General features: G+C 42.7%; 1 protein-coding gene across 3 annotated transcripts in view; it reads right to left on the bottom strand.

The window, feature by feature from the left end:
- Nucleotides 1–22,661, bottom strand: part of LOC149146402 (histidinol-phosphate aminotransferase, chloroplastic-like) — a 151,207-nt gene that overhangs the window by 69,126 nt on the left and 59,420 nt on the right. For 2 of the 3 annotated variants that reach the window (XM_089453392.1, XM_089453390.1), the window contains exons 2-5: nucleotides 3,709–4,023; nucleotides 3,295–3,378; nucleotides 2,352–2,506; nucleotides 2,147–2,244 (exon numbers count right to left, since the gene is read on the bottom strand). In XM_089453392.1, coding sequence (XP_089309518.1) covers nucleotides 2,147–2,244; nucleotides 2,352–2,506; nucleotides 3,295–3,378; nucleotides 3,709–4,017 — 646 coding nt within the window. In that variant the 5' untranslated portion in view covers nucleotides 4,018–4,023. The remainder of the gene's footprint in view (nucleotides 1–2,146; nucleotides 2,245–2,351; nucleotides 2,507–3,294; nucleotides 3,379–3,708; nucleotides 4,024–22,661) is intronic. The other variant, XM_089453391.1, reaches the window with a different exon arrangement.

Raw genomic sequence — 22,661 nt, 5'->3', positions numbered from 1 at the left:
ACTAGTGTTTTTGACGTGGTTAAAACCCTCAAAGAGAGAAACAGTCCACGGCCTGAGCCAACGCGGCCACTTCAGGCAATTTATTAATAAAAGAATGAAAATTTACATATGCTTCTCTCATAGACGGATTACCCTACAAATGACCCTCCATGCGCTTTAAATAGAAATCATGGACCAATCGGGTGTCAAGCCACGGATCAAATGTCGGTAATACCGAGAAGAGAATGAACCGTCGGATCACTACATATCGTGACCGTCGGATTGTAAGTTACAAAATGTACAAGGTAAAGAAACACACTTTACCTAACTCTATACTAGACCAAGTTGTACTTAACTATTTCCTATGTGTCGGAATATCCTAACAAGGAACAATTATGTGTGACAGAGGAAGAAAAAATCTTACCTATTTTATTGGCAATGAAGCTGAACTTACAGCCTTGATTGAGGACTTTAGCATGAAATGCAAATATGAATAATCCGTTAATCCTGGATGAATAAAAGTCAACTATAAATTAATGGCAAAGAATTGGTTGACAGGAAATAAACAATTTAGATTAGATGATGAAAGCAATTGCATTACTTCATTCTTCACACCAGTCAAATAGAATCACATTGGGATCATATTGCATAACTTGTCGGATAGTTAAAAAACTCAGCTTCACAGGATGGAACAAGGGATCCTGATTGGACACTAAGATTGATAGCAGAGTAATAAAGACATTAAGCATAACCAGTGAGCCATTCATTTTTTTTTTTCTAACTTGTATTTAAACTTTATTCAAAATCATTGGTGATGATTCTTAAAGAGGGCAATGAAACTCAACGTTTTTTAATTTCCATGAGATATTTGGTGAATTATGGATTGCAAACTCTTCAAAGTCCATTATCTGTTGTGCAGACCTTGGAGGAGCAAAATTATGGAGAATTTGTGCAGTATGAAAAGAGGCCAAATAGGAAGAACCCGCTGCAAGTGCAGCCTGGAGACCAGAGAAAGAAACGGCAATCAGGGAAAATTCAAAATATGAAATATGAGCAGAAGTATCCTTACCATTCCAGGATGTAAAGGAACGTGCTTTTTTGGCCAAAAAGAGATGAGGCGTGACACTGAATAAATTCTAACAGGTGTTGCAACGGAGTCTAAGAACATGCATGGTGTTCAGTGCATCTCCACAACACCATCAAGCTTGGAGCATAAACCTACATTTCCAAGTTGCAGCAATAGCTCAGGGTAATGGCCTTGACTCAACATATATGTACAGATAAACAAGAAAAGGGATTAGATAAATTGCTAATGAAGATCGACAGGCTCAAAACAAAGGCAATAGCAATCACGCATGGAATGAAAGCTGTGCATGAAAAGCAAAGAGAGATGCAGAGAGACTTTGTTGTATTGTTGGAAAGAATTCCCCATGTTGATAGAAGAGAATCAAGAGGAAAGGAAAATTTGCAAAAGCCATGTTCTGCACTCAGAAGAGTTGTAGGCTCCCAAAGTTAAGGTTGAAACCAGTATCTCATAGGAGCTTTTGCGCGATGTGTAGTGACCTTTCTTTTAACTGTATCTTATATGAACAGAAATATATTTTCAAAAGATAAAATCAAAGTGAAAGGTCATATACAAAGCTAAATCATATCCTCTTCCTCGGCACTGCTATGACAGAAATAAAATCAGAATATCCTGAAGCATCTAACCCTTTAGCATCTTTGATCAAGGGATACCTTTAGCAGCAGATGGGTGGTGACTTAGTAGGAGTTTTATCAGGTTCTTAACATTTTTTAAAAGTATGTACAGGGTTATGGGTGGGGTTTTGGACAGTCATTGGTTAGAAGTTATGCCCTATGTTAACACTGAATTTCTTGCGTTTGAGAAGCTGCCTATATAATTTTTCCCAAGGAAAACCTCATGTGGAAACCCCCATGCACCACTCCACTGATTACAGCATCTGACGCGGTAGGGACGTCAACTGAGGCATCCAAAACCAGCAGCCAGCCCAAGGGAACGACCCCGAGACATCCTGCATAAAGCTTAAAGCACTCAACCACTCAAGCTAGCCCACCAGGCTACAACCTGCATAAGTAAGATCAAAATTTATATATAAACAAGTTTTCCTTGATTCTTTCTAACATAAAGCTAACTGTTATTCGTTACCCTTTATCACAGTTGCCCCATTCACACAGGCATCAAACTCATACATAGTAAATGTGGGTGGGCAATCAATAATCTTGTCACCGGGATCAAGCACACACCTGCAGCATATAAGACATTGTTAAAAACTTGGGAGTGTTCATAGTTATAGTTTAAAACATGAATTTGCAATTTAAATGAATAAGGGCAAAAAAACATGGGTATATACCGCATGATGAGATCGATAAGTTCATCTGCTCCACATCCTGCAAGTAAATAAGATGCATCAAGACCTGAATCCTCAGCAAGTGCAGCTCGTAAGCGCCGACTCTGTGGATCAGGATATATATAAGGAAACTCAATATTCCCCAATGCTTCCATAACCTGCAACCAACAAAGATTACAAGTTTACCACTAAGATAACCTTAAACTAACATTTCCAGTGAAGAATATCTCCAAGGAATTGGATAACAACATCAACTAGATTAAACTACCATGAAATCTATAAGTCACGAGTTCAAATCTGGAATCCTGAGTTTACATGAAACAGCCTACAGAGTAGTGCACTGATTTCTACAGATTGGAATTTGAAGTTGGGAAATAGCAGAAAAGGCTCTTGACTAAATTTATTCCAATCAAAATCCTGAGTTTACATGAAACAGCCTACAGAGTAGTGCACTGATTTCTACAGATTGGAATTTGAAGTTCGGAAATAGCAGGAAAGGCTCTTGACTAAATTTATTCCAATCAATCACCACCAAATTTCCGAATAAAATATCAAATTGAGTGTACACTGTAAATACACCAAAAATGTTGAGGCCCCATTCTCCATTCAATGTACTGAATCAAAGTCTCTGTCCCCTCTCTCTCTCTCTCTCTCTCTCTCTCTCTCTCTCCTGTGAACACACAAAAAAACCCTAGATATTGCTATGAATATGGAACTTCCTACTGGCTTTCATACAACATAATGCCTAAAGGGCCTAGACCTTCAACCTTCGTCACTTCCATAATACCACAAACCCTATTTTAGATGCAGTTCCCAAATTTCTACTGCATTGACCCTTGTATTAATTCTCTACATTTCTTAAGTATGAATTAAAACCACCATCTAATACGACTCCAGATTCCAGAATCAAGATCAAACATTATGCTTAAACAATACAACCACTTGCCTCTGGTGGTGGGCCATATGGATTTTCATTTGCATCCAGTTTAATTATGTCTTGAGGTTTTCTTCCAAGCCGCGCAGACAATACCTGCAAAAAGTAAGTTACAAATACATCAGAACTCAAGGAGCAATGGAGAATTGGAAATGCAAAACCAGTATAAGTGGAAATACAGTCCATGAAGGTACACAATTGTAATTGTGCGAAGCATCTGCTCATCTATTGCTATCTCTTCTGCCTCTCACCCCAACCCAAACTTGTAAAAACACATTTGAAATTGACCTGTTGACTCTGTCATCCCATAATCTCCTAAAAGGTTTCCAAAGATAAAACGCCGCAAATTTTCAATAAGCTTCAATTGTAACTGACTGAACATCTAGCAAAGGTTCTATTTGAAATGAGAAATTTTAAAAACCATACCTCAAAAGGCAATATAGGTTGGTAAGCAGCCAACTCCCTTAAGTGGGGACGAATGAATGAATCTCCAGTCATTGGTTTTTCATCTGTCACAGGGGTTGCAGGTGAAACTGATGCCCGGCAGTCCATGTAGTATAGGCCAGTTGTCCTGTCTCCTAAAATATTGTGTTTGTTTGATACACAAAAAAGCCTATTATTTTTTGTGGCAGAGGTTTGCAGGTAAGTTGAGTTCTGGACTGCCAACCCAATTTGTTGTTTGGTCTCCTGCAAATGAATAGCTGAAGGATACCCTGCAGTTCTAAGACTCGCCATTAAAAACTGCATGACGGAAAAATAAGTGAGAATTAAATATCCTGAAAACAAAACAGTCATTTTACATCAACTCTAAATTGGGACATTTCACTGAACACTTTGACCAAAAATGCCACATAACCCAACAATTCATACAGAAATACAGAAGCTCCAAAACAGCATGAATATTTGGTGTCTACCAAGCAGTATAAATGTGAGATTTGAGGAGGATAGAGCCTTTCGGAGATCTTTGGAGGGAGAGCAGCAGGGACCTCAGATACAGATTCCCCAGACCACAGGGCCACAGAGTTCAGGAGGTACGAGTTCATATGACACTTTTTCTACACCAATTTCAGTTGTCACTGGATCCCAGAGTGTCAGTTCACAGGGTACTGGCACACCTAATTCAGCGTCTCAGAGCACTGGTGTACAGTCTTCGAGTATATAATCTCCGTCTACACCTTTGGTAGATGAGGAGGACGAGCAGGATTATGCCACTCCACTGAGGAAGAAATTCAAGAGGCTGCAGGAGCTCTTGAAAGAAGCTAAGGAGTCAGTGGGGAGTCCCAGGAGCGCTGTCAGGGAGAGTAAACCACCAAAGAGGTTCTGCAGTTATTTGGCTATGGTGAGCAGCATTCAAGAGGCAGAGCCTTCTTCATATGAGGAGGCAATAGATCAGCAGGTCTGGAGAGATGCCATGGTGGAAGAGTATGCTTCCATCATGAGGGGCGACGTTTCGGAGATGGTACCGAGACCTGAGGGGAAGTCAGATGTGACTTCCAGGTGGCTGTATAAGATCAAGTATGCTGCAGATGGCAGCAAACAGAAATACAAGGCGAGATTTGTGGTGAGAGGATTCTCACAGGTGGAGGGAGTTGATTATGATAATACATTCGCACACGTTGCTAGATACATTTATTTAAGAGTAGTAATCTCCATTGCAGCAGAGATGGGGTGGAAGATACACCATATGGATGTGAAGACCGCATTTCTGAATGAGCTTCTACAGGAGGAGGTGTACATTGAGCAGCCACATAGCTTTGAGATTCATGGGAGAGAGTCTCATGTGTGCCGATTGAAGAAGGCACTGTATGGAGTCTGAATTGAAGCAAGCTCCAAGAGCTTGGTATTCACAGATAGATACTTACTTGCAACAGATTGGTTTTGAAAAGAGTGAGGCAGATCCAAACATGTATTAGATTTGTATTGGAGGAGAGACCCTCATTCTTGTATTGTACGTAGATGACTTGTTCATGACAAGAGAGGAGAGACTAATAGTTACCTGCAAGCAAGCTCTTGCTTCAGAGTATGAGATGAAAGACCTTGGACTGATGAACTATTTTTTGAGATGGAGGTGTGGTAGGAGGATGGGAGCAGGGAAAGTATGCAGTTGATATTCTGAGGAGATTCGGGATGGAGGGTTGCAGGCCTATGGCTACACCGACGATCACCAACTTGAAGAAGCTGAGCACTTCTGAGGGAGAGTTGGTGGACCCCACTTTGTATAGTCAGCTCATTGGTTCCTTAATGTATCTGGTCAACACTAGGCCAGACTTGTGTTTTGATGTTAACACTCTCAGCCAATATCAGGTGAAGCCTAAGAGAGTGCATTGGATTGCAGCAAAACATGTGTTGAGATACTTGCAGGGGACAGTGGATTATGGGCTGGGTTATGTGCGAGGGGATGGAGTCCACCTGGTTGGCTACACTGTTAAAATTGGCAACTAGGGCCAAACTCCATCTTGGACAGCTCATATGATGGAAATGATATTTTTATTGGATTCCTCTTTCCGAGAGGTGCAGGATTGATCTAAAGCAGTGTTCATAATATTGGTATCAGCAAAATATCGGCGAGGGTCCATAAAACATCTTATCAGCAATATTGGCGAAAATATCGCCAAATATCGGCAAACATAAAAAATGCATAATATATTCATTTTTTTCATATTTTTAAACATATAAAGCAATAACAACATGAAATAAACACATTGGCACATAAGTATGAAGAAAGCACTGATATATATGATGTAGTGGATGTAAAATAAAAATGATACATCAAAGGCGATACCAAATCCTGCTAATCCCTGATAATTGTCCAATCAAGGACTCAAATGTGGAGAACCAATACAAAATAACATCACATATATAAAAGTATCTCATCATCATGAGTTATAAACTTATATGTAGCAAAACAAATAAAACTAGTAGCTATCTATCTGAGACCAGTGCCCTCTCCCGTGCAGCGACCTTTCTGTTTTTTCATCAATTGCTTCAAGAGCTTTTTGTATAACTTCTGCACTAGAAACTGTACAAGGCATTACATCATGTTCAGGGAGTCTAGCCAGATAGTATTTCAGTCGCATAACCCCTCCTGACATCTTGGTCCCACACAATTGGCATGATAGATATGCCCGATTTGTCCCACCATCAAGCTCCCCATACTCCCAAAATGGGTCCAAGGCCTTTGGCATATTTGTAGTGAACTAATTCAAACCTAGGCCACCAAAAAAACAAAAAATTGGCATTAAACCCCCCAATGCAAAAAATAATACGTAATAACGACCTCATTTAAAAAATAAAATAAAAATACTACAATATTTGCAATGTGAATGAAAAATGGCAATAAGAGGGTGCATAAGAAAGTTGAAAAAAGAAATGAAGCTTGTTGTCCAAATATGGAGAAAACCTTTGCATTGGCTCATCGGCATGAAAATCATAGCAAATGGAACAAAAAAAAATGTTGGTAGGCAAAGAGGCAAGCAAGAATAACCCTAAATCTATGAAAAAAATCATGAACATAGGGGTTTTTAAGAACATACCTATTAATGGAAGAAATGAAGTTTGTCTCATTGTTCTTCAATCTTTTATCGATAAAAGATTTGTAGTTGGTGGTGATAATGGCTCCTCGATCATCAATTCCTCCTTAACAACTACCACAACGCTCTCCCCTTCCTTCTCCAACACTCAGAAAATCGAAATGAGCAAAAAAAAATCGAATTTTCCCTTTTCTAGGCGCGGCCCAGCTGGACCACCGATTTTTCTTATCGCCGCACGATATTTTCGCGGGATATTGGCGATATCTCAAAAATATCGCGATATTCTCAGGGAGAGAAAATATCACGATATTTCGGCTCCCCGAAAATATTGTGATATTTCCGAATATCGGCGATATATCGTCGATATTTCCGAATATCGACAATATATTGTCAATATTTTCAACATTGATCTAAAGATAATCTCATTCTGACAAGTAGAAATGGAATTATGGATTTATTTCTTCTATGGACAAATTGTCAAGGTCGGTCGGAAGTCTAATGTAGGCTCATGAAGCCCAACAGACGTGTCTCTTCACCCTCAACGTTGTGTATAAATAGAAGAGGCGTTTTCCTCATTTGAACATTCACAACTCAACATTCCATTCTCTCTCTCCATCTGATTGAGTCGTACAAATCACAGGCAACCTGTTCTTCTCCACATGTGCGAAGGTTTGACTAGGCATTTATGTTCTCTGCTTTGACCGAGTTGTAGCCAGCTTTGACTAACAGTGATTGGGCATTGTTTGACTTCATTTGACTGAGATTTTTGTGGGAGAATCTCTGTTTGGGTAGGCCGCATATTTTGGCACAGATACCGAGACTTTTTGGGCAGGTTGACCAACGTTGACTACAACAACTTTGACTGCAATGTTGACCTACATTGACTGAGAATTTCAAGACTGTTTTGGGCTGATTTGGATTGTCTTTAGAGGTCAAGTTGACTGGGTCTGACCGAGCTAATTTGGAGGAGACTTTTTGTTGGTTTGACCAGCATTGACTTTCTAGTTGGGGCATCCTGTTGACTACAATTTGACTGGACTATTTTATAGTGATTGGGCAAGTAAATTTTGTATGATGTACTCTCTCTCTGTGCTAAACTTTTGAAGAATAATAAGAAGATTTGATCAAAGGGTTTCCCCACATTGGAGTTTTTCTCTAGCATCCGCCAAATATCGTGTCCTCTTGTCTTGGCTTCTCTTCTGCTTATTGTTTATGTTCTATCTGCATTTACTATCTAAAATTAACGTTGTATCGGAGTTGAGGTGAAGACAAAGCCCAAGCAAGAGTGAAGCAATCACTTAGATTTGTTGGACAAGGACAAGATTCAATGGCCCCCTCATCTTACTTCAAATCTAATGACAAGCTCAATGATAAGTTTGATTATCATGCATGGAAGATGTTTGTTGACTTGACTTTGGAGGAGCATGATACTATGGACTATGTGTAGCGAAAGATTGTTGAACCTCCTTCAAATGCACCCGCTATCGCTAAGACAAAGTACAAGAAAGGTGAGATCAAAGCCAAGAAGATCATCAGGGATTCTATTCACGAACATTTAGTTGCTTACATCTCCAATCTCGGCACCTCTAAGGAGATGTATGACAAGTTGGTTAGCATGTTTAAAGCTAGCAATGCAAACCAAGTCCTCTTTCTCAAGCACAAGTTGAAGGACATAAAGAAGGGAAGAGGAAAAGATATCAATCCTACTTGATGAGGATTATCGAAATCAAAAATGATCTTCTATCTATTGGAGAAGTTGTAGCTGACAGGGAGCTCACTCTCATTGCCCTTGGAGGTCTCCCTCGTGAATGGAATGTGTTCAATACTACTATCCTCGACAATGACCAGATTCCAGGTTTTGATGAATTGTTGACTAGATGTAATCAAGAAGAAACAAGGATGATAGAGAGAGACATGCCTTCAAATAGGAATGATCCTACTACATTCTCCATTCATGCTAAAAAAAAAGAACAATGCAAGTTCAAAGAAGCAATGTCAAGGAAGACCGGGATTCAAAGATGGAAGAAAGTGTAGATGCTTCATTTGTAACAGGTTTGGCCACTATGCTACAGAGTGTCCTAATAAAAGGGATACACCTCGGGATGATGACAACAACAACTGCAACAATTTCAGGGGCAACAACAATCAAAGGAATGGCAGGTTCAAAGGAAAAAGGAACGCTCCCGCTATTCATCATGGAAATGGTCGACCTCCCAAAAGATCAAGAAACTCCAAGTATGATGAATCTAATGTTGTAATTGACACGCAAAAAGAATTTTATCTTATATCTACCCTCTTTACTGCCTCTCCTTTGGATACCTTCGGAAATTGGTTTATTGATAGTGGTGCATCAATGCACTTCACTAGGTATAAGGAGGCTCTTTCAAATCTGATAGAAAAGGATACAAATTTGGAAATCATTCTTGGAGACAATTCCCCCTATCCCGTGAAAGGAGTTGAGAATGTTACTCTTCAACTAAATCAAGGTAACACCATTCATCTACAAGTACTTTATGTACCTGATCTAAAGAAGAAGTTGGTATCTATCTCGGCGATGGAGGACAAAGGATTCATGGTGGAATTCATTGATGGAAAGGTACGTGTTTGGAAAAGAAATTTCAAAGAAGCATTTACTCTTGGATTTAAGGTTGATAACCTATATCAAGTTGGAGGAAGTCCATTGGGAGATATGTCTTGCGACACATCTCTTCAATCCGAATTATGGCACTGGAGATTTGCTCATCTTCAATATAAATCCCTACTCGATGCAAGGAAGATGGTGACAGGTATGCCCGAATTTAAAGTAGAACATGAAGGTGTTTGTCAGGGATGTGCCGAAGGAAAACATACAAGGGGCCATTCCCCTCAAGTGATAGCAAGACTACCGACATTTTGCAATGGGTTCATTCTGATTACTCTAGTATGTTGCCCTTGACATCTTTGGGAGGATATTTATATTATGTTATTTTTGTGGATGACTTCTCTCGCAATACTTGAATTTATTTCTTGAAGAAGAAGGACGAAGTGTTTTCATGGTTCTGCTCTTTCAAAGCCTTGGTCGAAAATCAAACAAGGAAGAAGATCAAAATATTGAGAACCGATAATGGAACCGAATATGAATCAAATGAATTCAATGACTATTGTAGAGAAGTTGGCATTAAGAGGGAGACTACTACTGCATATACTCCTCAGCAAAATGGTGTTGTTGAAAGGAAGAATCGTTCTATTATAGAAGCCACTTGTGCCATGCTTCATGATCAAGGACTTCCGAAGTTCCTATGGGGAGAAACTGCTAGCATTGTCGTGTATGTTCAAAATAGATGCCCACATCAAGCACTGTAGTCCAAAACTCCTGAAGAAGTTTTCACCGGTGAGAAACCTGATGTTTCTCAATTTAGAATTTTTGGTAGCCCCATGTATTTTCATGTGCCGAAAGGAAATAGAAGCAAATTGGATGCATCTGGGAAGAAAGGAACATTTGTGGGCTACAGTGAAACTTCAAAATCATATAGAATCTATGTGCCTAGTCAAAGAGAAGTGGAGATAAGTCATGTTGTCACCTTCAATGAAGATGCTTCCCTTGGGAAAATTAAGAACCTTCCTATTCCAAGGAAGGACAAAAGAGCAGATACAGGAAAACATGGGGAACCGCAGGATGAGCCGATGTCCGATGCTGAAGGACCAATGGATCCCATTGATCCACCTCCCCATGAGCCCTCCTCCTCGAAAAAGGAAACCCTCATGGCTTAGGGACATTCTCAAAGATGCCGAGAGACATATTGCACCAAGGGGGACATTTCGTGAAAGTAAGAAGTCGAATAGGTACCAAGGGTACTTAGCTGCCATGAGCACCATTGTTCAAACAAAGCCTTGCACATTCGAAGAAGTTGTAAAGCACCAAGTTTGGAAGGATGCTATGAACGAAGAGTATGAGTCAATTATGAAGAATGATGTCTGGGATGTGGTCACTAGACCCAAGGACAAATCTGTTGTCACCTCGAAATGGCTCTACACGATCAAGCATAGAGTTGATGGAAGTGCTGAAAAGTTCAAGGTCGGGTTTGTTGCTCGAAGCTTCTCTCAAAAGGAAGGAGTGGACTATGATGAGATATTTGCACTAGTTGCCTAATATACCACCATTTGTTCGATCATTGCCCTTGTTGCCTCACAAGGATGGAAATTACATCAAATGGATGTCAAGGCCGCCTTCTTGCATGGCTCACTTAAGGAGGAAGTCTATGTTGAACAACCCGAGGGGTTTGAAGTTCAAGATCAGGAGACACGTGTATGAAGGTTGAAAAAAGCCCTCTATGGGTTGAAGCAAGCTCCCCGGGCTTGGTATGAGAGGATCGACAGCTATCTAATGAAGTTGTGATTTACAAGAAGTCAACTAATCCAAACCTTTACTTTAAGGTTGAAAATGATAGACCTCTCATCTTGGTACTTTATGTGGATGATCTCTTTCTGACAGGTGCAGACCCTCTTATTTATCAATGCAAGAGGGAGTTGGCTTTCGAATTCGAGATGAAGGACCTAGGATTGATGCACTACTTCCTAGGCTTGGAGGTCTGGCAAAAGCCAGGTGAGATTTTCCTTTCCCAAGGAAAATACATTGTGAAGCTACTTGAAAGATTTGGGATGGTGGATTGTAAGTCCATGACTACTCCGATGGAACTTAACTTCAAGAAGTTATGCGGAAGTGTTGTTGGGCCCGATTTGGGAAATCCTTCTGAGTATCGTCAACTCATGGGGGCCCTGATGTTCTTGGTGAACTCTTGTCCAAACATATGCTTTGTAGTGAATACATTGAGTCAATTTATGGTCTAACCTCATCACATACATTGGATTGCTGCCAAGTATTTCTTGAGATATCTCCGAGCCACAATCACCTATGCACTGAGATACACTGCAGGGAATTTGATGCTCCATGGTTATTTTAATGTTGACTGGGCTAGCAGTGTGGTGGATCATAAGGGCACATCAAGATGTTGCTTCTCACTAGGTTTTGCTTCAATATCCTGGATGAGCAGGAAGTAGAAATTGGTTGCTTTGAGCATCGTCGAGGCCAAATATATTGCTACTAGTATGGACTCTTGTGAGGCTGTTTGGTTGAGCAAGCTCTTTAGTGAGTTGTTTGGGCATGTGCTGGATACCACCGTGATCTATGGCGACAACCAAAGTGGGATTCTTCTTTCTAAGAATCTCGTGTTTCATTACCGCACCAAGCATATTGATATCAGATACAACTTAATCTGGGATATGGTCTAACAGGGAGCAATAAGGCTCCATCACATTGGGACTGATGAACAGGTCACAGATATTCTTACAAAGCCCCTACCGAAGGTCAAATTCTTAACCTACCATGAACGACTTGGAATCATGGAGAGACCCTCTTATGAGCGTCCCGTTTGAGTTGGACATTGAGCTCTGGGAGCTCCGGGGGGGCTTGGGGTACTTCTTGGAGCTATAAGCAACTTTAGGGTGAGTGGTTCACCTTCCCCTAGTGGTGCATTGTGTACAGGGTGAGTGATTCACCTTCCCTTGTGATACCCCATGATGGTTGATATATGCATCGGTGTTAAATTATGGTATGTTCTATGCTTAGAGAAATTTACTTCAATTCTTCTCATGAGCCCAATGTCAATTCTCAGTATAGCAATCACATTAACATACAAGTAAAATGTTGATAGAACATAAATGAAATCAACAGAAGACAAGCCAAGACAAGAGACACAAGATGTGGTGCTAGCCAGGGACAAACCCCAATGCGGGGAAACCCTTTGATCAATTCTTCTATATTCTTCAATAATTCAGCAGAGAGAGATAGTACAATATCACAAATCTATGATTTACAACAGTAGTTATGAATCCTTTGAACAGCAGTAGCAAAGGTGATCAATCAGCTCCCAAAATGTCTCCAAGACAACCTAGGAGAACTTGGTCTCCAATAGCATTAATGGCAGCCCAAAACAGTCAAAGTATGATGGTCAAATCAGCAATGAATGCTACAACAAACTGCAGCCAGCCCTAACCAGTCAACATTGTCATAAATGTGCCCTCAAACAGTCAACGCAGACTTGTCTAGCACTTCGTCTAGCCTAGGAGAGGCTGCCCATACAAAGCCGCAGTCAAAGGAGGCAATACGCTGGTCAACGCAAGCCTAAACCACTTGTTGCACCTTCCTGCGTCCTTGTTGCCCTAACTGCGTCCTCCTCTGCCCTAACTGCGTCCTCCTCCAATGCTGCCCTAGAGATTTGCGTCCTCCTTCAATGTTGCCCAAGAGATCTGCGTCCTCCTTCCTTCGTATACCCAAGAGACAAGGAAGAGATGAGAGGATGAGATGAGTGCTCTAATGCCTCAAGGTCTCCTCTATTTATATCCCACGTTGAGGTTTAGTTGGGGGTGTGCAACACTATTTTACATGCTAGCCGACCTTGACAAATTGTCAAGAAATACAAATAAATTCATATCTCCATGAATACATGTCGGAATCAGATGATCGTTAGATCAATCCTACACCTCTCGACGAGAGGAATCCAAGAAAAATATCAGCTGCCATAAATAAGATGACCCACATGGAGTTTGGCCCTAGTTGCCAATTTTAACACTCCCTCTCAACTAGGGAGAACTCCATCTGCTAATCCATCTGTTTGTCAGTACTATCTCTGCCATCAAATGCACTGCCTTGCACTGCTCGACTCTGCTCTACTCTTCTCTGTTGAACTATGAAGAAGAAGAAATGATCGAGAATGTATCATACCATCCTCCACTCACCCAAAGTCAGTCCCAGATAAAGAGAGTGTCCAATAGCACTCTTACTGACCCGAAGTCAGTCCCAATGAAGAGAGTGTGTCATACCAGTCTTACTGATCCCAGATCAGTTCCAAAAGAGAGTGAGTTATATCACTCTTACTGACCTGAAGTCAGTTCCAATTGATCCCAGATCAATGTCATCCTAGCATAGGGAGTATGATAGATACACGATGCATCCATCGATACTACTATGGTCCCTATCCTCATTTCCCTACTCATTGGCCAGATGAGAAGTATTTCTCATGAGTCCCATATACTGCATGGGTAGGATGTCTCGGCAAGAGAAAGATGAACCACTCATCCTGCCCACATGTCGCCACAGGGTATCACAAGGGAAGGTTGAACCATTCACCCTGTACACAGCGCACCACTAGGGGAGGGTGAGTCACCCTATGGTCGCTTGTCGCTCCAAGAAGTACCCCAAGCCCCCTGGAGCTCCCAGAGCTCAATGTATGCATCATACAGGACCCTCATAAGAGGGTCTCTCAACAACTCCTAGTCGTTCTTGGAAAGTCAAGAATTTGACCTTTCCCAGGGGCTTCGTCAGAATGTCGACGACCTGCTCATTTGTCCCAATATGATGGAGCCTTATTGCTCCTCGTTGTACCATATCCCGGATAAAGTGGTACCTGATATCGATGTGCTTGGAGCGATCATGAAATATGGGATTCTCTGAAAAACGAATCCCACTCTGGTTGTCGCATAAGATCACGGTAGCATACAGCGTATGTCCAAACAGCTCACTGAAGAGCTTCCTAAATCAAACATCCTCACAAGAGGTCATACTCGCAACAATGTACTCTGCCTCAGCGGTGCTCAAAGCCGCCGACTTTTGCTTCCTACTCATCCATGATATTGAGGCAAAACCCAAGGAAAAACAACACTAGGAAGTGCTCTTTCGATCCACCAAACTGCCTGCCCAATCAGCATCGGAATATCCATGTAGCCTCACATCTCCAGCAGTGTATCTCAACCCATGGGTGATTGTGCCCCGAAGATATCTCAGAAGATTCTTTGCACCAATCCAATGTGAATGATGAGGCTCAACCATATATTGGCTCAACGTGTTGACTGCAAAAAATATATCTAGACGGAGTTCACCAAGAACATCAATGCTCCTATGAGTTGACGAAACTCGGAAGCATTTCCCAGAGCAAGTCCGACAGCACTACCGCATAACTTCCTGAAGTTAAGCTCCATCGGTGTAGTCACGAACTTGCGGTCCACCATACCAAATCTCTCCAAAAGCTTCACCATGTATTTTCCTTGAGATAGGAAAATTTCTCCTGGCTTCTGCCAAACCTCCAGCCCTAGGAAATAGTGCATTAGTCTGTTGTAAAGGCTACAACCACCCTCCAAAATTTTGGCCTGCACCCAAATTCGGAGCCTCCCTTGAGAGTTTCACTTGATGGTTGCATACACTCGGGTTCACTCCGTGAGCTTGTGTGAGCCTTCGCACCCACCTTGCTTGTTCATTCCACCCAAGCTTTTGCATGTTGATGTCAATGTCTTGCTTGCGACCATGTTCTGGTCATGCTCAAGGTCTTCACTTCGTGTGTACATGTTATGTTCGCTATGAAAACATCTGTCACACTCACACGAAGTCACATTCACTGTCGCGCAAGCGTCGTCACGGTCGATCAACGATCAATCACGAGTGTTGCGCTTGTCGCTTGCACCGTCGGTCAGTCATGTTGAACATGTGTGTCTGGTTGATTTGAGTCGTCTCACCGTCAAGTCATGAGGGTGTGTGTTGTAAGATCACATTTGCATTTTTCACTCGTTCACACACTTAGTCATTTTGCTGAAGTTCTGACGACCAGACTCCCCTCTGACAACCAGACCATCACCCCGCCATCAACTCGATTGACTCTCACCCAGAACAGCGCAGAAGCACCAAGCAGGTCTTTTCAATTTGCGCTACTCGCAAGCAATTCAATCAACCTTAATGTTAGCCACCCAAAGAGTTGGACCCGGCAACCACCCCGGGATTGACTCCCCTCAAAATTTGCGCAAAGGCTACTGAACTTGCCCACTTTGCTGACTGAGGAAATTGCGCATACAAGTCAGACAGTCACCCAGTGCCCGTCCCTGTCTCCCTCAAAAAATTGCGCAGTTTTTCCAGTCAGTCCTCCCGATAGTCGACCGAATGCTCATCCAGAAAATTTCGCAGTTTTCATGAGCAAGCCTTCTGCTGCCCAACAGTTAGCTTAGCTTAGAAATTGTGCAAAGATGATCAGCAGGCCGGCCTCCCAGCATCTGTGCATTTCCTCTTACCAGCAGCGAACTGACAGTTCCCTCCAGGAATTGTGCAGTTTTTGCTGCCAAGCTCCCGACAGTTGACTACCTGTTCCCCTTAGGAATTGCACAGTTTCTGTTGCCAGTTCCCTCCAGGAATTTCACAGTTTTGGCTGCCAGGCTCCCGACCAGTTCCTCCAATAAACTGCGCAAATCCTGTCTGCCAATCCTCCCTACAGCCCGACCTGTTCCTCCAATAAATTGCACAAATTTTGCTATCAAGCCCCGCTGCCCGCTCGTTCCGGAAAATGCGCAGATTTTGTCTACCTTGCCTTCCCACAGCCCGAACTGTCCCTCTCAAAATTTGCGCAGTTTTGCCTTCCAGCCGAGCCAGACCTTGCGAACAGTCATTGTCGTCTCAGTTTGCCTTTCTTCATCACCCAGTGACTCTTGCGCAGTTTTCATCAGCAGTGCCCGGAGCCACCATCCCGCCTCACAACCTTGTTGCCTCTCCCGGTCACCTGCATCCAAAATGATCATGTGTCATGGTAGACTAGGAGGTTTTTTGGATTTGATGTTGTCTCGTCATGAGTGACTGCAGGTACAAGTACACCAACAAACATGGCGCGACGACAAATGGGATGAACGAAGGGAGCACATGTAGAAGGACAGGTGGGAGCACATGTAGAAGGACAGGGTCACCAACAGACGAACGAACGATGCATGCAAAGAGATGTGCTCGCGAACGGATGATCATGCAAAGATGTGTTCGTGGACAGACGGACGAGCAAACATGCAAGATGTGCTCACGGACGGACGAACGAACGAACATGCACCTTTCGCGAACAGATGAGCCTGTCAAGCCTTCCAACATACAAGCAAGAAGCAACGTGCCAAAGCAACATCAAGCAAACCAACGACCATCGAAGACTCTGCGCACTTTGCCATGCAGAGGTGAAGCTGTAACACACCATGAAGACATCCATCACCCAGCAGCACTGCAGCTCGACATGCACTCCAGCACGAATGTACCAGCACTGTCATGTCGAGTCGTGTCACGAGTCATGTCGTCCACATCTCTACTATGGGCCATGTTGTTAATCAATGTAATGTAACGTGGAAGTCCAAGAGACCCACTTGTTGTACAAAGAGTCATGTAAAGTCGAAAAGTCATGGAAGTCAAATAGTCATGAGGGTAGTCGAACAGCCACAAGGGTCAATTTCACCCTTGGCTATAAATACCCCCTCATTTGTACATGCAAAGGACTTTTCACCTCAGCTCCTCCCACATAGCCAAGAGAGTCTGTAATCTTTTCTTTGAGTAAGTAGTGGCTCCAATGCCCCGCGCACAGGGTTAGTGATGTATGGTGTAACGATGTGTCTTGGAACTTTCGCTTAATTCAGAAGCCTGCTAACAGGCCAGCACATTTTCACACATGTATTGTAACTGTTGTAAGACTAATCTTGAACACTTGTAATGCATGTTGTTTTAACTTGTGTTGAACACTTGAACTTATTTCACTTGTTGTAATACATAATCTGTTAATGAAAATGTGTTGTATATGCTGTTAACGTTGTCTCGCCCGTGGTGGCTACCTCCCTGAACACCAAACAAACCATTCACATAAAACTTGTTGTAACAACCGTTGCACTCGTGTGGACTCATCCGCCGAGTGTTGTACGTGTTATCTTCCCTTGTGTGTTGTGACTGCCGCATCCGTGTGGACTGCTCCTCCGGAAGTTGTGCACGTCCTGTTGTGTTGTGTGTTCCTAGCAGAGTTGGAGCTTCCTCCCAACCGACTTGGGACTCACTCTCACCCTTCCCCTCTATAGTGAAAGAACCATTGACACAAGTAACACTAGCAATCACCAGGCACATGAACATCACTTCTCAAAAACAAAGCAGACCACTCTCCTGTGCTAACAAGCAAGAGTTGAAGCAAATCCTTATGGCAACCGGGCCATCATACCGGATGGGACTCCCACACCAAATGGTGTGAGGTCTAGTTGGGACTTCATACCAGGGTGATCCCCTGAATGTTGGCAGGTCCAGCACCGTCAACACAGTCTTAGGTCCATCTCAAATTCGAAAGCCGACTCCCTCTTACATTTGTGAATGAGAGGGTCTACACCTGTCAGGAAGAGGTCATCAAAATACAGCACCAATATGAGAGGCTTATCATCCTCAACCTTAAAGTAAAGGTTTGGATCGGCTTCACTCCTAGTGAATCTCAGCTTCATCAAGTATTTATTGATCCTCTCATACCAAGCTCGGGGTGCTTGCTTCAGCCCATAGAGAGCTTTCTTCAACTAGCATATGTGAGATTCCCGATTATGAATCTCAAACCCCTCGGGTTGTTCCACATAGACTTCCTCTTTAATCGAACCATGTAAGAATGCAGTCTTGACATCCATCTGATGTAGGTTCCATCCTTGTGAAGCAGCAAGGACTATGATCGAGCGGATGGTAGTGTATCGAGCAACAGGGGCAAATATCTTGTCATTATCTACACCTTCCTTTTGAGAGAAGCCTCGAGCAACAAAGCGAACCTTATACTTTTCAACACTCCCATCGACTCCATGCTTTATTTTATAAAGCCACTTCGAGTTGACAATTGTTTTGTCCTGGGGTCTAGGGACCACATCCCAGACATCATGATGGACTCGTATTCCTCATTCACAGCATCCTTCCATACTTGATGCTTCACGGTTTCTTCGAACGATGAAGGCTCATTTTGAATGATGGTGCTTATAATGGTCAAGTATCCCTAATACCTGGTTGGCTTCTTACTTTCACAAAAAGTCCCTCTGGGTGCAATATGTCCTTCGGCATCATCAAGTGTCCCCCTAAGCCATGAGGGTCTCTTCCTAGAAGAGGAAGGCTCTTGCGGAGGGGGATCAATGGGATCCATAGCTTATTCCACATCGAGCATCGTCTCATCTTCCTTCTCATCTGGTTTCCTAGTGTCAGCTTCTTTAGTTTTCCTTAGAATAGGAAGATTGTCAACCTTGCTAAGAGCCATATCTTCGTCAAAGGTGACATCATGACTTATCTCAACTTCCCTTTGACCAGCCACATAGATTCTATAGCCCTTAGAATTTTCGCTATAGCCCACGAAGATTCCCTTCTTTCCAGATGCACCCAATTTGCTCCTTTTCTCTTTCGGCACATGAAAATATACAGGACTTCCAAAAATTCTAAAATGAGAGACATCAGGTTTCTTACCAGTGAACATCTCTTCGGGAGTCTTGGAATCCAATGCTTGATGAGGACATCGGTTTTGAACATATACGGCAATATTCGCAGCTTCGGCCCATAGAAACTTCGAAAGCCTTTGATCATGGAGCATGGCACGAACAGCTTCCACAATCGTATGATTCTTCCTTTCCGCCACACCATTCTGTTCAGGAGTGTATGGTGTTGTGGTCTCCCTCTTAATGCCAGCCTCTTTGCAAAAGTCATGGAACTCATTGGATTCATACTTGGTCCCATTATCAGTCCTTAAGATCTTGATCCTCTTCTCGGTTTGATTCTCGATCAAGGCTTTGAAGTGACGGAACCAAGAGAACACTTCATCCTTCTTTTTCAAGAAGTATATCCAAGTCTTGCAAGAATAGTCATATGTAAAAGTGAGATAATATAAATATCCTCCCAAAGAGTTCACGAGCATCATAATAGATATGTCGGAGTGAACCAACTGCAAAATGTCGAAGGTCTTGCTATGGCTTGAGGGGAATGGTCCCCTTTTGAGCTTTCCTTCAGCACATCCCGGACATACACCTTCATGCTCTATTTTGAACTCGGGCATCCCTGTCACCATTTGTCTCACATCGAGTAGAGCCTTATAATGAAGGTGGGCAAACCTCCGGTGCCATAGTTCAAACTGAAGAGATGTGTCGCAAGACATGACTCCCAACAGAGTTCCTCCAACTTGATATAAAGAGTCAACTTGAAACCCAAGAGTGAAAGCATCTTTAAAATTCTTTTTCCACACACGTACCTTGCCATCGATGAAGGCCACCTTGTAGCCTTTGTCTTCCATTGCCGAAATGGACACCAGGTTCTTCTTGAGATCAGGTACATATAGGACTTCTTGCAAATGAATTGTGTTACCCTGATTTAATTGAAGAGTAACATTCCCTACACCCTTTATAGGATAGGTGGAATTGTCTCCAAGAATAATCTCCAAGTTTGTCTCCTTCTCTATCAGATTAGAGAGAGCTTCCTTGTAAACAGTGAAGTGCCTTGAGGCACCACTATCAATAAGCCAATTGCCCAACGAGTCCGAAGGAGAGGTAGTGGAGAGGGTTGATATCAGATAGTATTCATATTGCTTATTGTTAACAAAATTTGATTCATACCTGGAGTTCCTTGCTTTATTAGAGGGTTGACCACTTCTTTGATTTCTGGCATTCCTCTTTCCTTTGCCATTGAACCTACTATTCCTTTGACTGTGGTTGGAGTTGCCCTGGGAGTGATTTTGATCACCGTCATGAGATGTATCCTTCCTATTTGGACACTCCCTCGCATAGTGGCCAAATTTATTGCAAGTGAAGCATCTTCCCTTTCTTTTCCAACCTTCAATCTGGCCTTTCCTTTGAATTTAGACCTAGAATTATTTCTCCTTTTAGCATGAGAGGAGAAAGCAGTGGGGTTGCCTTTGCTTGAAGGCATTTCTTGCTCTACCATCCTTGTTTCTTCTTGAATGCATCTCACTATCAATTCCTCAAATCTCGAAATTCGATCATTATTGAGAAGAGTAGTTCTAAATACATACCATTCGAATGGGAGCCCTCCAAGAGTAGTGATAATCAGTTCCCCTTCAACAATGACTTCTCCAATCGATATGAGATCATTCTTGATCTCAGTGATCCTTAAGAAGTAGGATTGAATATCCTCGTCTTTGCCCTTCTTAATATCCTTCAGCTTATTTTTTAGGAACAAAACTTGATTTGCATCACTAACTTTAAACAAGCTTACCAGTCTATCGTAGATCTCCTTGGAGGTGTTCATTTCGGAAACATAGGCCACCAGACACTTGTCAATAGAGTCCCGGATGATCTTCTTTGCTTTGACTTCACCCTTAGTGTACTTGTTCCTTGTAGCAGCCGATGCCTTTGATGGAGGCTCTATAATTCTGCCTCTCACATAGTCCAACACTTCCTGCTCTTCCAATGTCAAATCAAGAGACATCTTCTATCCGTGATAGTCAAACTTCTCACGAAGCTTGTCTTCGGCGAGGAACTGTGATGAGAAACCCATGAAGCCTTCTGACTTTTTCCAATTGTCTTCGATGATTGCTCTTGCTCTTGCTTGGGCTTTGTCTTCACCTCAGCTCCGATACCATGTTAAATTTGTTGGACACAGATTGTCATTGATGTCAATATGGCAATATTCAAGAGGAGGAGACAGAGCATATCGGAGCCAAGGGGAGCAAAAGGAGCCAAGAGGAGCGGACCAAGCCAGAGGAGCCACATATATCGGAGGAGTGCCAGAGCAAGAGGAGCCATATCGAAGGAGTGTCACAGCAAGAGGAGCCATCGGAGGAGCTACAGGAGCAAACAGAGTGGACCGAGAGGAGCAGATGGAGCAAGAGAGGAGCAATATATATGGAGCAAATGGAGAAAATGGACCGAGAGGAGCAGATGGAGCAAGAGGAGCCAAGAGGAGCCATATATATATTACAAACAAATAGGGCCATCGGAGTCATGTGATTGAAGCCTTGGGAGTCATTTCCTTTTTATACACTCCTTAAATCATTTTACAAGTGTTATATCGAATATCTCTGTTTACACAGAGAATTCAAAATATTTTCCCTTAGGTGGGACAGTGGCGGAGTTGAAAGAATATTAATTTTGGTCCAGACCCATATCGGGTCCGGAAACCAAATATCGCATCAAAGGAGAGGCCTCGGAACCGCCGAAGTGTATGCTCCGAAATACCGGAGCCGAAGTATTATGAAGTACAGCGAATAAGGATTTCGGGTCCGAAATCAATATCGCATCGGAGGAGTGGAGCCTTTCGCAATAACCGAAGTGTATGCTCTGACAGACCGGAGCCGAACATTATAAAGGGGAGCATAAAGTAATATCGGGTCCGCAAAGGCCTTTGGGACTATTAAGTGTAAGCTCCGACTGTCCGGAGCCGAAATATTATAAAACAGAGCCTAAAGGAGCATCGGGTCCGCAGACCCATTACATTGCAAATCTGCCGATAGGGAACTGCCGATAGGCCGGACCCAAAATCTCTTTAGAAGGGAGCTTAAAGGAGTGTCGGGTCCGCAGACCCTTTGTATTACAAAGTCGCCGAGGTGAACTCGCCGAATTGACGGAGCCGAAATTTGAATAGGCTGGATCATAAAAGGGTGTCGGGTCCATCGCATCGGAGGAGGCTGTTCTATTGTTTACAGCGAACGCCGATGTTCATCGGACCCGAAACAATATTAAAGGGAGTCTAAAGAGCATCGGGTCCGCTCCTCATCGGAGGTCGGAGTAAAGGGATTTATTGTGATCGCCGAAATCCGGACCCGCTGATAACTATAAAGGCGGACGGATAAGATTTGAAATCCGCGAATGATCATTTGAGCGGATTTACATGGGTTCCTGTGTAGTAATGTATATGTGACGGAAATCTTTATAAAGGGGTTTTATAATGTTTCCCATATATTATATGTGGCTGTGGGTTTAAGCCTTAAGACATATATTGAAACGCTTGTGTTGATTGTATGTGTGGACACGGTTGGGCAGTGGCTTCCGATAGACATAAAAGTGGCAATAAAAGGGTGGCTCTGATTCTAT

Source organism: Pinus tabuliformis, chromosome X (assembly GCF_031772625.1).
Source record: "Pinus tabuliformis cultivar Carrire ecotype Pingquan chromosome X, CPIR1, whole genome shotgun sequence".
NCBI classification, from domain to species: Eukaryota; Viridiplantae; Streptophyta; class Pinopsida; order Pinales; family Pinaceae; genus Pinus; species Pinus tabuliformis.
This window is presented reverse-complemented; position numbering and strand designations above follow the sequence as displayed.